The sequence below is a fragment of the Protomyctophum parallelum genome (assembly GCF_964188405.1).
Source record: "Protomyctophum parallelum genome assembly, chromosome: 16".
Taxonomy (NCBI): domain Eukaryota; kingdom Metazoa; phylum Chordata; class Actinopteri; order Myctophiformes; family Myctophidae; genus Protomyctophum; species Protomyctophum parallelum.
In genome coordinates this window covers 26258353-26274912 of record NC_139711.1, presented here as the reverse complement: position 1 = coordinate 26274912, position 16560 = coordinate 26258353, and the positions used below count along the sequence as shown (strand labels likewise).

Below are 16560 nucleotides of genomic sequence, written 5' to 3'. Positions count from 1 at the left end.
TGCACATTACACTGTGGATTGTGCTCACGGCGGTCCCTTTGCACATTACACTGTGGATACAGTGGATTGTGCTCACGGCGGTCCCTTTGCACATTACACTGTGGCCGGATTGTGGGTTGCCAAACAAACTGTGACCCTTTCAAAGCCAGTGAGAAGCTTGTTTTTGTTTTTCTTGCGTCTTGGCTTTTCTCACTCGCACACATGCACAGGATTAAAGTTGGAGAATTTTTGTTTTTGAATAAATCAATGCATATACAGTATCTATCTCAGATGATAAATGGTGGAGTTTTCTTACATATGGTTACAATATCAACAGAAAAGCACAAAGAACTGAGATGGAGAAAAACACATGTGGAATTCTTTTGCCATACCACAAGATGTTAACATCCTTAATAGATGGGCCGACTCTGGATCTTGGAGGTAGCAACGGACAGAGAAAACAATCCAAATGGCTATAAAGGGGGCAGTTTGGTTTGGCAATCTGCTAAAGTCAATTTACTTTAAATCAATTCTTGTCAAGAGAGAGCTCAGGCAAAAAGCTTGCCCAAACTATTTCTCAAACATGAAATGCCATTCATTTAACACAAGAAATACTTTGACACCATTCTGTCAATAATCGATTACTTCGTCAGTGGTCGCTTTCGAGGATTGGTCCTTGTGCCTGGTGCTGAGAAACAGTATCGCCTGTTCCATTCTGAGTCCTGTGGATATATATAGTCCTTGGAAAGCTCCTTTGGTGTGGCCAGCCTTTCGATGCGAGGAGATGCTGTGGCTCTCTTTGCTCCCCTTGAAACCTGTTTTGATTACATGGAATGTTTTGGTAGCTTAGAAATGTGATACCTTTACAGTTAGTCATTGTAATTTCGCCAAATTTGAGTCTTAAACAAGGTTGAGGGGGTTCCAATAGAAACTGCCTTTTACCTCAGCTGTAAATCTAGTCTTGTATTGGAATAGGTCTTATAATACAGAATGTTTGGACAGTAGTTAGCACGGCGGTACCTTCTGTCTCCCTCCCTCTCTCCCACCTCTCTCCTTCTGAAATCATCTAGCTTGTTCAATGTGTTGCTTAATGCCAATTTGATCAAGTATGCACAGCTGCCAAAGATATCCTCATTAGTCATTAAATGTATCCTGATATCCCGACCCTGCGCTGCACATCAACTTTATTTGAATGCCCCATGTTAATGGGGCATCACTGTAGTCATCGTTCAATGTTCCCCTACCCCCCACTGGTCAAGCGCTGGTCATGATCACTTCATAAATAAGGAGCTATTATTTAGCAGGATACCATTACTGTAGCCTACTACAATATGAAAACAAATGGCATTGAACATGAACTTGGATTTTAGACCTGCGATGCTTCCGTAAATGCCCATAGCGTGAGTAGGCCTAACAACAATCGAAACATTATGAACGAAATGCTGCACAGATGTAAATTTATGGGAAAATGGCCCAGTCCCACCTCGCCCCTCTCTCTCTCTCTCCCTCTGCTCGCTCTCTCTCTCGAAAGCAATTGAATGGACTGCTGGGTGTTGAAAAGCCAGGCGTTAGGATACTTTGTTTTTGCTCGTTGCGATTAATGTATTGTTTTGCGGGCAGGTTGGCTCCCATGGCGGGACGTGCAGGTTATGAACAATACCTAACAAAATCAGCTAGCGTTTGTTGAAAAATAAAACTTGAAAACATTTAATTATACGGTACTCTGTGTTCTTACAGTTATTATGGATTTCCTCTGGGCGTCCCAGCTTGTAGCAGACGTTGCTTTCCTTCAGTTTGGGCAGAGATAGTTGCTTCAGTCTTGGAGAGGCGCGGACGTCTCTGGAAGCACCATCAATAAACATCTCCACATTCTGAGAGACACAAAAAGGTATTTATGAAGGTATTTATAGGTTATAATTCACATGGCTTTTGGATCAGAGGTTTAATAGTCCCAAAAGCGGGTCAGCCCTATGTTCTCTAAGCCCTACAGCCCCCCCCTTCTACCCCATGTTCCCTCAACGCCTATGAATGCTGCATCTATCCAAAATAGATAGAATGTTCCCACAACCCTATATTAACCCATTCATTTTAGGGTTTGAAGTCCCCAAAATCGATTCTTTAATGTTTCATAATAGATCAAAATCAATTCGTTTTATTAACTGTTACACCCTGTGAACTGAAATGTGAGCCAGCCTTCGTGCCAGTCACTGACCTCCCTGCCGCTGTTCCAGTCTGGATGGGTGGATTTGGGGTTGGAGAGCTGGAGGAGACGTTTTGTGATGATGATCTTTGCACTTTTTACCCTGGGGTCAACGTGCCAGACAGGGCAGTTATACTCGCACTCGGGGGCATGAGGGGCCCTGTGGGAACATCACCACACACAATGAATAAACCAGTGGTTCCCAGGGAGTTCCAGGGGGTCCACAGCTAAATGATAGTTAGGAACCAAATGGACCCTTATGGGTCTGTAACTCTGAGAGTGCACAAATGGAACCAAATGGACCTGCTGGGGTCCATTTGGTTCCATTTGTACACTCCCGAGTTAAATTAACATTGATTTTACAATATAAATGGGTGTCTCAGAGATAGCAATGCCATTAAATGGAGATCTGTAGCCTAATTAATAGCGACTTTAAGCAACGACTGCTACGGCAGTCGGCTACGGCAACCGGAAATGGATCGGTGCTCGATACATAAACCTGCTCTCCGTCGCAGCCCTTTCTACTACGGCAGAACCTACACTTACACGTAGTGTCTACAACCGCCATGTCATAACCATGTTTATTGAAATGATAGCTGTCATACATTTACACCGATTGCTCCATCACCTCTCTTATGCTGTGTAATGTGTTGGCATGCTCTGAATGAAGAAATAACACTAATACCATATGTCATATTAAAACGGTTTTAGAATAACACAGATTTCTCCAGCACCTTCCTCTTTCCACTGCTGATCATGTCCCAACGCATGTCAGAATTAAGAAATATCGGCAAATTAGCTGACGCGCGACGGGCTGTTTAAAAAATAATAATAATGTGTTTATGTTTGACACATGCTGCATGGACGCGTCACCATGGCAACCAATGTCGCCGGAGACTGTTTGCTTAACGATTTTGACAGCTACGGCGTGGGCATCATATAGCCGCCGTACTTCCGCGTAGCAGAGCCGTCCTGAAAACAGTCGTTGCTTAAAGTCCCTAGTGTCAAACTGGGGGTGTCCTTGAAATGAAACGGGTTGAGAATCACTGCTAGAGCCGTTAAAAAAAAAAGTCTTCTCTTACGGGGGTCCCTGGCATATCCCTTCTCATTATGAGGGTCCCTGGCATATCTCTTCTCATTATGAGGGTCCCTGGCATATCCCTTCTCATTATGAGGGTCCCTGGCATATCTCTTCTCATTATGAGGGTCCCTGGCATATCCCTTCTCATTATGAGGGTCCCTGGCATATCCCTTCTCATTATGAGGGTCCCTGGCATATCTCTTCTCATTATGAGGGTCCCTGGCATATCCCTTCTCATTATGAGGGTCCCTGGCATATCTCTTCTCATTATGAGGGTCCCTGGCATATCCCTTCTCATTATGAGGGTCCCTGGCATATCCCTTCTCATTATGAGGGTCCCTGGCATATCCCTTCTCATTATGAGGGTCCCTGGCATATCTCTTCAAATGGAGGTCCGTGGGATAAATAGTGTCATTTTGGGGATCCTTGACATGAAAACGTTTGGGAACAACTGGAATAAACTTGCATGAAAAATAAATATAAAATACCAGTATTTGACCATAGCATATGCCCCAGTAACATGGAAAGATGCTTAGAGACTATTCTATCCATTAGTTTAGAGTAATCTTAACACATTGAGTACGCCGACTGCCTTCAAAATATAGGCTGTAGAATACCGGAGGTGTTTGATCGCTTTTACTTTGAAAGCCATGAACCGGAAACACTTTCCTAAAAAAGTTGACTTTACAAAGTGACCTCAACATCCCCGATCATCTTAATATATTGTTTTACGCTCCAAAAAGCGTTCATATTTTGCGGGAGAGACGGATGAGGAGCAGAAAATAAGCGCCAGCATATCGCTCTATTCATCACCACGGAGAGCGCCCTGGATTAGGAGCTACGAGTCATTCTTTCCGTCTCGCTAACGTGGGAGTCAATAACAAGCTAATAGTTGCACTGAGCGTTAGCATACGGCAGAGGGAAAAAAAAAAAAGGAAAATTCTGAATATTCTTGCGTCGCTGGGACGTCGCTAGGACGTCGCTAGGACGTCCTCACACGTCATTGAGACTATATGATCGGGTATCCTATGACGTGTGAGCACGTGTTTTGTACTGTAAGTGTTAAAGCATGTTCTCTTATATATTTTTTTAATATATCAACCAATCAATGTGAAACTAATTCCTATTTTATACTTGCATCAGGCACACAAATCGTGATCTTGTAAAACCTAAAAAGGGTATCTTTGAAAACAAAGAAGAGGACCCGCACACTGTTATTAGGTCGACGTTTCGGTCGCTTAGACCATCATCAGGACAGACAGATAAAGATCTACCATTTTAGCAATTTCAGAAAATCCCCATTCTTCAGCAGGTGTTTACTGAATTACAAAAAAATCATATCCATTCTTTTGTATTCAACGTGCAGCTCTTAAATGCTTCTCTGAGGCTAAAAACATGTGCTGTTGATGCCTCTGTTTTGTCGATTTATAAAAAGACTTCCGCGGCTGTCTGCGTTGGGACAATAAGCTCCATTGTCTCCGGTTCTCTCTCTCCCACAGAGCTCTACTGAAATAACAGATGTCAAAATCTTGGATCCCTACTGGCCTGAGATGCTAATTTTAGACCCTGATCTCTAGTGAGCATGTTGCTTTCTCATCATTTTGTAAGAGAAAAGAACACAGGACATACTATAGGTCCAAAGTCTAAACATGATGTATGTTAGTAGAGGGCCATTCTCATACGCAGCATTTTCACCAAGTTCCAGTTCGGTTGAAGTTTTGGTTAAAAGAAACAATGGCAAAACAAAACAAAAAAACATGTTATCGACACTGAATGGTGAATCTGCCTCCTTGGTTCTGTTTTCATTTATCAACCGTCTCAACCATTTGATCTCATCTTGCTGAGGTCTAATTCTGCTCAACTTCAACTGTACTGAGCATTGATGACGACGGCAAATAATAAATTATTCAGCTTTAGTCATATCTGATATCTGAAATGCTTCAGTGTTAGTCTAGTTTTAGTTGACTAAATGTCATGCGATTTTAGTCGACTAAATCTACAGTCGTTTGTCGACAAATGCATTTTTGCAGACATTGATGCCGTCATAATGGCTGATTTTACGCAATCTCAGCATACAACCAAGTGTAAGATGACTTGTGTCTTTTACTTATACTGGATCTCTTGTCCACTATTCCTTTCCTAACTTTTATTTGTTTACGGAATTGTCAATATATTTAGTCTTAGTCATCATAGCTTAGTTTTCATTTAGTTTCCATTCAGTTTTCGTCAGTGAAAAAAGGCAGTCGACGAACATTTTTCGACGAAATCAACACTGGTACTGTGTCATTGGAGTTTGTCTCTTACGTCATGTCGTGGGAGTCTCGTCCCCTGCGCTGTCGTCCTCTGGGTGTTGACAGGCGGACAATGTGCTCAGAGCAGGACACCTTAGAGGAAGGACGCAAGAAGCTCTTCCTGGTCAACTCCTTCCTATAGGAAAACAGGAACACATTACCAAGGCCATTATGGATGCATGCATCTGCAAGGATGTGAGTACACGCAAGACTTTGTGTGCAGGTTAAGAGAAAATTTGTAATTATGTGTGTGTGTGTGTGTGTGTGTGTGTGTGTGTGTGTGTGCATGTGTATGTGCGCCACCCGCACGCATGTGCACACAACCGCACGTGTATGCATGCACGTGCATAAGGGGCTGTATCTGTGTGTAAGACTGAGACAGTGTGTGTGTGTGTGTGTGTGTGTGTGTGTGTGAGAGAGAGTGTGTGCGTACTTTGGGACAAAAGGATATCTCGTGCCTAAAAGGGGGACACCGTGAACAACGGTTACATTTGTGTTGATGGCTGGTGACAGGAATTAGACTGGTAAGCATCTAGACCCAGAATGTCATTGAACAGTCAGATGCTAAACGTATTGGATGATACACTTTCTAGGCTTCTAAACGTACCTTCAGTATATTTGTGTGCAGGACCCAGATGGACCGAATCAATATCCATTTTTTTTCTTTTTTGCTTGACTCGAGACTGACAATGTGCTTCGACGAGGCACTGAATGAGGCGGGCAGCTTGTGCACGCTGACAGGTGACTGCTGTCATTTGCAATTGAATCCATGTATCATTCCACCATGAGGCCCATGCTTCCTGTGAGGGTCTGAGATTGAATTACACTGTGTGTTACTGTGCATCCGCAGAGCTTTTTAACATGATAGCTGAAGGAAAACAAGACAGCGGGTCCAATAACAACACGTTGTGGATCTCCGACTCCATGACGTCAGCTATTTAGCTATGATGTATGACTACATATTTTGGCGAGAATAAATCCCGATCTGACGGCCATTGACTTCCATTATAAAATGTAACGTTAAATATTTATAAAAACTATGGGGAGATACTTCCTTGGTCTACTGGCATCTTGCACAAGAAATATGGCGGCTTGCGAGATTAGCCACGAAGACACCACACACACCCCCCCCCCCCCTAGAAGTCTCAGGAACTGTAAACATCACCACAACATGTTGAACTGACACAGACAACTCTAATGGGGCATTCACCTCTGATTAGGAACATCCATTGGCAGCTGGCCTGAACATCACTCTCTCCAGTTCTTATTTCCTGTGCTACTTAAGCGTATCTCATGTCGGCTCGGTGCCAAAATGCAATCAAAACGGGGCGAGGCTTCAAAAGTCATTAACCTCAGAATTTGCAAACATTTCCACTCATGTCGACATGGTGGAACACAAAGGGGACAAACCCAAGGCATTAGCACTCTGCTCCAAACAGCCAGCTCATGGTTTTTTGATAGTCATAAATAATTGGTTGCAGTTAGGAGGATTAGGGGTACAATTACCTCAAGGGGTCGTCCCATGCTGAGAAGTCTCTTTTGGGCCTGGCCAGGTATTGGATTCTGTCGGTTGGAACGGTTCCCAGCGCCGAGGCAGAGAGAGGCCATATTGGCTCCTGGTTGCCCCAGTTTATCTTCTCACTAACAATGAGACAGATGGGAGATTTAAAATAGAAAAGTGCACTCCTTGGAGCACATATCGCCGGCATATTGCCTACCCAGGGCTGTGTCAGGACACAGGGAATGAGGCCGCTGTAGGCCGCTCAACATTCGATGCAGATTTGTGTATGATTTGACCGGTGTGGTGATGCGACATTTGTTGTAAGGAATGGGCTATGGGTATGAAATATCAAATTCCTGTGTGGTGGTTATTGTCACGAGACTATTTGCTCCTAATTTGGTGGGGAAAGAAATCACGTTTCGGCAAAGGTGATTATTTGTAACATTTATGGGTTTTTGGGCGCTTTTGGCTCTGTTTTAAGAGGCCCCTAAATGTGAGATTCAGATTTGGAGCAGATTGTGCAAAATGGGCCCCTCCCGATGTTGATACATTAACTACAAAGTACTGTTAAAGGTATGCCATTCTGCAAATCAAAGAAATATATCATCTTGTTTGAATGCTGCACTCTCCGAAATTCATGATTAGAATCCAGGATGCAGGAATAATGTGTTTAATGTAAGATGTAGCCGGGGAGCCACAGGCCCAAAAGCTCAACGGTTAAGGATTATGTCATGACATACTTTTTATTTGTGTTTTTTCTATTCACTTGGTTATTAAGGTCAACAGAATGAGAGGCCATTTCTGTATACCCCACCATAGACAACCTATATAAGGCAACATTTACTTTAAGTAGCATGCAACATGTCAAACTAGGGGGTTTTCATGATTCTGAATCCATTCCAAGCATTAGTTTAGCTCGAAAAACACTCCTTAGCCTAAAAACAGCCATAGCCGTCATCACAAATGTGATGAGGTGGGTAAGTGGATATGGCCGAATTTAGGCCAAGGAGTGTTTTTTTGTGCAAAACTAATGCTTGGAATGGATTCAGAATCATGAAAAACCCCTAGTTTGACGGTTATTAGGCTCCTAGTCACTTGACATTCAGATCTTAGTGACCTGTAATGGGGTTGCACCACCTTACACTAAGCTAGAACTGGGCTAAGTTTGAACATAGTGTGAGATGGTGCAACTGGCTCTGGAATAGACCGTTATCATTGTGTTGTGAACTTGTGAAGTCAATAAAAGTTGATGCATGTTGAAACAAAAGGCAGTGAACTACACAACATTAATACAGTTCACAACTTACAAGAGCTGTTCTCTAGTCTAAAACATCAATGCAATAGTTTATTTCACAGTTAATTGTGGCATAACAGTCCATTTGGACTGAGATGAAGCACAGTTGCATGTACATTTAAGATACTCACCAGGGTGTTGTAGCCCATACCGTTTTTGAGACTTTGTGTTGAGCGAGCTCCAGGATTCTACAATATGCATAAAACATTCAAAGGTGTTAAATACAAACATGTTTAAAAAAAACAATATTCCAACATTGAGTGATGAGCAGCCTGACAAAACCCTTCACTGCTGGTGAAGTTGTTTTAGATTTTCGTCTTTTTGAGCGGTGACTTCGCTCCACTACGGAGCTATGTGTGTCCGTATGTCTGTCCCTGTGTCTGTATGTATATCCAAGCACAGAAAGCTGCACCACCTAAAGTGGCCAGTAGAGTACAGCAGAGTAAAGTGGCACAGAGTACACTACATTAGAGAGCACAGTGCACTACAATACAGTAATTGTAATAATAAATGTATAGTTGCACCGCTCACTTCACACAGGTGTGATTTTTCAATTGTTAAGCTGTAGTGTCAGAACTAATATAAAAAGGTCCAACATTAACCCATCACTTATATGAAAAGGAGACATTGCTATCAGGGTGAGAACATCATGTGTTGTATTAATCACTTTATACAATTTATATTATCAGCTGGTGGTCACGTCGTATCGACAGACCTTTCTACTGCAAAAGCAGCTTGGGTTTATACTAGACAGTAGGGCTGTCCCCGACTAAGGATTATTATAGTCGACTAGGCTTTCTTTCTGCAACTGTCAAATAGGTCTTCTACATGTATTCTAATAAAATAACATTTTCGTGGCACTCAGCATGTCACCCTAGACATAATTTGGCTGTTGGGGAAAACTAATTGGGGAACCCTGCAACAGAGAATCATTCCAATTGGGCAGTGGGGGTGCTTAATGTCTGATTTAACATGTACTTGCTCCCGATAAATCATGATATATAACCTTTTTTTTATGTGTTAATTAGCATAACAAATTAGGCCAAACTTTAAGTCGAAACATGCACAAAAATAAGAAATACCTCGACTATCGACTAAGATTGGTAGTCGACTAAGAATCACTCCGATCGATTATTCAACTAATCGAGGTCAGCCCTATATAATAGCAAGGCAGTTTCATCTGTCTGAGAAAACAAGGAATTCAAAAAAGTGTGTACCTTTTGGATGGGGAAAATCTAGACTGACATCCTACAAGAAGAAAATACACAACAGCATTACTAAAACATGGCCTATTAACACGTTTCCAAGTGGATTGCTCTTCTAGACAGCACACCCTATAGGATCCATGGCAAAACAAAAAGCAAAAAAAAAACACACAACAAAACAAACAATAAAAAACGCTAGGAAACATACCTGTATTTCCAGAGAGCATCTTTCCACAAAGTTGCAAGAGAAGTCACCTTGGAGGCGCCTGCTTGTCAACTAGTGTGTGTTGCAGTGTTGCTGTAGTGCCAGGAGACAGAGTCCCTAGCAACCAGTCCTCTTCTCTAGCGTGGCAGTACGTGGGATGAAACTGGAGTCTCATGTCTGAAGACTTTCGATACAGGATGTTGAACGGAAGGCGATATGTTGAGGTCAATGGTGGACAGGACGACAACACATTAGGAATTGTTAAGATAAATGAAAGACAAGTAAAACATCCTACCAAATAGATTAAAGTTAGACTGGTACAGTTACAGTGTAGTCCTAATAGTTATGCAGGACACATTTCACATTGTTAAAAAAATAAAGTGACTAAGGTCAAGACTAAAATTATTATAATTGACAAATCATTAAAAAGGGGAAAATAAATCATCCTATACCATTTCGTCAGAAATAATACTGCCCAAAAGATATACCAAAACAAAACAAAACTTGACTTCTGTGTTGCCAAAATGCTGGAATTGGTGGTGGTCTTGGACCAGCCAGGAGTATACTGTACTATATAGTGGGACTGATTGAGGGTAGCTACTGGGACGTAAGTCGGGACTTGATCACTCCCGGCTGGGTCGCCTGAGTGAGGGGTATGATGTTGAGAGACCCGAACCCCGATGACCTTGGGATACATCACTGAGGATACGTCCCAGGTGCATCCATGCAATGTTTTTTGTTATAGTTCTTCTATTTATAGTGTGGTTAGACTATGTGACAACCAGGTATAGTCTGGTGACCACCGGAGAGACGGGTGACAGCCGGAATGTAGACGGCAACTGGGTGAGCAGTATGGGTTAGCGCCCCAGCCTGTGTCCTCCGTGAGGAGGAAGCCCAACAACCCTCGGTGAGGCCTTTGGGAGGGCCATGCAAGCAGCAAGCGGAACCGCAGTACCATGACCCTGCGGAACCATTGCCCACCACTCCTGAATGAACTGTCTGGTGCTGGGACTCTGGTGCAACGCACAGGTCCTCGCTCTGGTGAGAGCAGGTGTGGACCTGGTGAGACGTAGGAGGGGCCCGGACAGGAGACAACCCACACAGCCTAGTAGTCCCTCCATGTGCCAGATGTGTACCTCCCAGCCCTGGCAGAGTAGTTCTGGAGTAGTTCCAACGGATTGTGTGCCCCTGGTTTTGCCCTAGTGGGACTGATTGAGGGTAGCTACTGGGACGTGATCACTCCCGGCTGGGTCGCCTGAGTGAGGGGTATGATGTTGAGAGACCCGAAACCCCGATGACCTTGGGATACATCACTGAGGATACGTCCGAGGTGCATCCATGCGATGTTTTTTTGTTATATATATATATATATATATATATATATATATATATATATATATATTCTCTTAAAAAATAAATAGCAAACGATAGCAAAAGCATTACAGTGAACTCCCAATCATACTATAAAATTTAAATAAAATTAGGAAACCTGTCTGTCCTCATACTTTAAACTGTACTTGCACATTTAGGGAGTGAGTGAAGAAGCCGATTCATCATTGTTCCCAAATGTAGTGGTTTATTAGCATTAGCAAGTGCAGACGGTGTGCAGGTCTTAGTGCACTTTATGTGCATTTTTCTGAATAACCAAAATCTAAAATGAAACCCTGTTTTAATGGGTTAAACTCATGCAAGGCTGGGCTACACAAACAGCATGTACTGTATGTGTGTGGTCAATAAAGCATAAAAAACTGTTGATACAAAACTGTCTTATTATATTTTGTGATAGGTTTAAAGTATAAATTAGCCATATACACCTCACAAGATATATCATATTAACATTTAACAATGAGCAACACTACTAAGCCAATCTGTATTCTTTATGTTTGTTCAGACATGTTGGAAAGCTGAGAGGGGACAGTGTCGAGGAGAAAGGCACAGATGGGATTCAAACCTAGGCCAGCTACGGACACACGTGAGCCAAGAGTCAAGTCACTTAAACACCATCACCGCCTCAACGGACATGAATGTGTGTCCCTTTCCTATATGAGTATTAACTTACCCTCTATAACAACTCAATCTGCAGGTGCTCTCTGTTGATGGCTACAGCATTGGATCCAATTCTATACTATAGGGACCACATCCGTTCCAACTCACCTATACCTTTTCAGGGATGAGACATGGAAGCTCACTGTAAACCAGGAAAGGATCTACCCCTGCTACAAATTAACTGGGATAGCACGTAAACATCAAACCTGCCATCTGTCTAAATAGCATACTATCTAAATTAATTAATACTTGGCATCTGTGGACAAGCAAACAAAACACATCTAGCTAATTAAGAAATGGTTTGAAATGGTTCTCAAACTTTTTTTAACATTATATAGTGAGGACCCCCAGCAGGCCCAGCTTGATATGCTTTAGGGACCACCATTGGAACAAAATGCATCCCTTAGGTTCCATTTGTACACTCTCAGAGTTAGACATTAAAGGGTCCATTTAGTTCCTAACTAGGAATTATTTAGCTGGGGACCACATAGAACCCCCTTAAGGACCACTGGAATAGGGGACTGAAACACAATTTCCTAGAATTAGTAGTCAAATGTAATTTTGAGGGCCTACCATGTAACACTACACGTCCTCTAGGCTTTCACCTAGACTTTGTAGACTAAATTCACATTGAGCACACCAATGACCATACTTACATGCCAGCCATCTTGCATCATACTCTTCTTCAAACCGAAGAGGCTGTGTGCACGATATGAGACACGTACACATACTCCATGTGATGTCCTACTGACCTAGGCTCCAGGGACACCTCAGCCAGGATCTGCTGTAGCAGCGAGTCCTACAACCTTAACTACACCAAAGGGGTCTGTTTGTATTTTCTGCTCAATCAAGATGGGACACAATTATGTATGCTGGCTGGGATACAGAAGCCCATGTTTTACGTGGACAACCAAATTTGAAAACATTGAACACATTTACCTATCAAATCATCATCAATGATGATTTAGGCATGGGAAATACGGATGGAAATGAAGGGGCTTGGTTGTTCTTGTAAGGCGGGGTGGGTGAGACCATTTGATGGATTTCAACAGGGGTGGGTGAGCAACACAGTGGATTTCAACAGAGCTGAAATTTGCCATTTCTGAATCTGACTTAAGGTCTGACATCACCAAGCATGCAAGACAGAATTAATTAACATACTATGTTTAATAACAAATTATGAGGCACATTTTAAGGGTGCTAATTGGACACTAGATCATATGAATGAAAATTGAAAACGTTGGATGATCCAAAAATTAATTAATTAATTTGGCAATGTTCCAAACAAATGGAATCATTTTAGCCTATCTGGCTGGTATAAACAAAGAACAGCATAACGAATGTAACACAAATGTGTCACTTCAACTTGACCAGTGGCTGTGACAAATATGTAGCCTAGCCTAGCCTAGTGTTTCTGAGTAACATTTTGCTATCAAGGATTGGCAAAACTAAACTAAACAAAAAAATAATAAAGCATAACTAAACTAAACATAATGGTCAATCGAATTAGCCCTAACTTGTTTTAAACAACACGTTGTGCAGGCTAGTAATATTAAGACATATATAGGGTCTAACAAAACAAGATGTGTGGCAAAAACATACACTTTGATTTCTGCAAACGGTCGGTCATGTCCTGCTTTTTCTTAACCGTCCCCATCATCAGCAGTCAGTCCGTCATCACTTGAAACGTGGTAGTTCTTAATCTTGCGGTTCAGTTCAGCCTTGGCCATCACCGGGGCACTCAGCATCCAATGATACAGGTTGCTATCCTTCTTTTGCTTACCCAGTTTCTCAAAGGTTCGTGCTCGGAGTGAAGGGGGCCTCGGCCTCCTCGGCTGCCTCTTCGGCTCGTCGTCATCCACCTCGTCCACAGTCCCCAGACTCTCCACCTGCTGGCGTTCCCGGCGTCGACGTCGCCAGTCGTAGACGCGCTGGGAGGTGGTCACCTCTCCGTAGGTGCTGTAGCCCTTCGTCTTGATGGAGGCCAGACGCTGGGCCCTCGCACTGCTCTCCTCCGCATCGGTCTTGTTACCGCCGGTGTCGGACGCCGCGACGTCACGCCGATCCCGGGAGTCCCTGGAGAACGTCTCCGTTTGCCAGGAGCTAAACTCCTCGACGCAGTCGTGTAGTCGGGCAGGCAGGTCGCCGCGGGCCATGGCGAGGTGCATGCCGTTCTCCTTCACGACGAGGCCCGCTTTCTTCAGCTTCTCGTAGTGGGCCTGCACGTTGGCGACCTCCTCGAGCGTCTCCCTGGAGACGAGCTCCTGGACCCTGGCGCTCCTGCACATGAACTCGGCGCACATCGGTTCCCTCTTCTCTCTCAGATAGCGTCGGAAGCTGAGGAAGTGCGGCATGACCGCGTAGTGGACGGCGTTGACGGCGTGGAGCTTCTGCAGGACGTACGCGACGTCGTAGTGCGCGGAGTCCACGGAGTCCCGGAGGAAGCTCTGGACGTGGTGCCAGTCCTTCAGCGCCAGCCTGATCTTCGCGGGCGGCACGGCCAGCTGCGTGTGGTAGAAGGCGTGCATCAGGTACAGGCCGCCCACGCGGATCTGGTAGCTGTACGGAGGGAGGAAGTACTTGACGGCGGTGGCCAGCGCCACGCGGCAGAACCGCTTCTGTTCGTTCATGGCGTTGATTCCCACGAACACGCCCGAGAAGCCCATGTCCCTCCAGATGGCGGAGAACACCTCGTAGCGCACCGACTCAGCCTGCTGGAAACGACCCAGCAGCTCCTCCACGTCCTCCGTCAGAGGCTGCCAGAAGAAGTCCGTGTAGATGGCCGGTGGAGGCACCATGATTTCACCTCGTTTACCAAACCAAGAGCAGAGCGCTATTGTTGGGTCATAAGCCCCTTAGCGCCTTCTTCAAACCAGACCTCTGACCCGCCGCCTATATATGACGTCTTTAGAAGGGGCCCTAAACACTTCGTTATCGATGAATTTTTTTCTTGTGACCACCGCGCTCTGACTCTGATGGTGCGTTACCCGTTCAAATCATATAAAATGGAAATAAGGTCACACTGATGAAGGCTAGATAGCCGAAACTTCGATGAGTTCGATTCGATCCATCATGCAAAAATGAAAACTAAAATGCAGCCTGTGTGCGACTGTGACCCATTACCTAGCTTTATTTCCATTATGAAAATGTCAAAATCGATATTTTTAATGAAAAGAAAAGTGCTTGTAGATATGCTATTTTAACTGCTAAATGTTTTTGATTAAAATAAGTGTAATTCTTAATCATGGATCGTCCACAAAGTAACAGTTTTTGTATTGACCTGTGCTTGCGTTTGAAACGTACCCATTCTGCAATCTGCATACTGTGAAATAAAATAAAAACAATCAAATCTGAAGTAAAGACATGTTCGACTCAGACTGTAAAAATGAAAGGTTTGACTCCCAAAGCGGTGCACGCTGCACCTGGCTTTGCCCCCATACGCTCCCAAGCCGGCCCGAGTGATCATGTCCTTGTCAACTGCACTCGTGGTGCCCCCTGCTGGTTAGTCAGGGTGCATGTTCTGCATGAGCCCTTTGTGGTGGACAAACGTACCCGTGTGAGTTAAAATATTATTCAACTACAAGGGAAAGCTGCTTTATTCAAATGCACATGAATTTAATTTTTTTCCATTTCTGTATTGGAATTGAGATTTCCCCCAAAATGGAAAGATTTTACACGAAAGATGTAGTGAAAATAGCTGACCTACAAGTTCACAACACTATCGCTTGTATTTTCAATTTGAAAAACAGCTTTAGTGGACAGTTAAATCCTAATGGACTTTTAGAAATGTTAAAAGTACAATATTTGACATTAAACGCAGTGGTGTAAAAGTATAGATACTCCAAAAACACAGTAATTTAATGTATTTTGTTACTGTCCACCACTGGTCTACATCCTCTCGGACCAACTGGTCTGGCTGTGGAAGTTTAAAAGAAAAAAATTGTCTCCGATCAATCATGCTTCAATCTATCACTAAAAAAAATAGCGCTATCTAGGACAGTGGTTCCCAAAGTGGGGTCCGGGGCACCCCCAGGGGTCCTTGAGGGAGTTCCAGGGGGTCCTCAGCTAAATTAGTTTGTACAGAGTTAAATTAACATTGATTTTACAATATAAATTGGGGGTCCCAGAGATAGAAATGCCATTAAATGGGGGTCCTTCGACTAATTCATGTCAAACTGGAGGTCCTTGAAATTAAATAGGTTGAAAGTCACTGCTAGAGCCGTAAAAATCTCCTTATGGGGGGTCCCTGGCATCTCTTTTCAAATGGGGGTCCATGGGCTAATTATTAGTATCAATTTAGGGGTCCTTGACATGAAAAGGTTTGGGAACCACTGGTCTAGGAGTTAGGGTACTCATATAGTTCAGCCTAACACCACATTGCTCCACGTTTTAACCTGGGAAAGTAGACCGATAAAAATAATCATTTGAAAAAGATGGAAAGGCTACCCATGACTATTGTTAAGGAACTTTTTATTAAGATACAACAAATTGGGTCACATATTCAGCCAAAATATCTTCTGATCATAAACGATCCCAAAAACAACATGCCATGGATTTAAAAATAATAATTCTGAACATAGCGTCCATCACCTTTTCTGGCCAACAATGGGCATGTTGAATAAAGTATCAGCCATGACAGCTGTCATTGTAGTCTCTCTAGTTTTAAATGAACAATAATTTATTCATATTTAAGATGTAAGGGTATTTTGGTGAAATTATCTTTAACACGTGTATGACATATGCACCTAAAAAAAAGGG

The 16560-nt window shown here is 43.3% G+C and overlaps 2 protein-coding genes and 1 long non-coding RNA gene across 3 annotated transcripts; all 3 read right to left on the bottom strand.

Annotated features, from left to right (window-relative positions):
• Positions 1 to 389: 389 nt before the first annotated feature.
• spmap2l (sperm microtubule associated protein 2 like) lies at positions 390 to 7691 on the bottom strand (the record flags this gene model as incomplete). The annotated part of the gene is made up of 7 exons (XM_083786250.1): positions 390 to 413; positions 625 to 794; positions 1715 to 1850; positions 2192 to 2339; positions 5565 to 5687; positions 7058 to 7192; positions 7678 to 7691. The coding sequence occupies 7 exons, from the start codon at positions 7689 to 7691 to the stop codon at positions 390 to 392; spliced, it is 750 nt and encodes a 249-aa protein (XP_083642376.1).
• Positions 7692 to 8477: 786 nt separating this feature from the next.
• On the bottom strand, positions 8478 to 9889 carry LOC310873138. The gene is made up of 3 exons (XR_014570462.1): positions 9760 to 9889; positions 9564 to 9594; positions 8478 to 8534 (listed from the first exon to the last, which is right to left on the bottom strand). It is a non-coding gene; the product is annotated as an uncharacterized lncRNA (long non-coding RNA).
• A 3556-nt stretch (positions 9890 to 13445) lies between these two features.
• LOC310873700 (snRNA-activating protein complex subunit 1-like) lies at positions 13446 to 14630 on the bottom strand (the record flags this gene model as incomplete). Its single annotated transcript, XM_083786249.1, has 1 exon — positions 13446 to 14630. Exon 1 carries the CDS (start codon positions 14598 to 14600, stop codon positions 13446 to 13448), a length of 1155 nt encoding a protein of 384 aa, XP_083642375.1. The 5' UTR covers positions 14601 to 14630.
• Positions 14631 to 16560: the final 1930 nt, after the last annotated feature.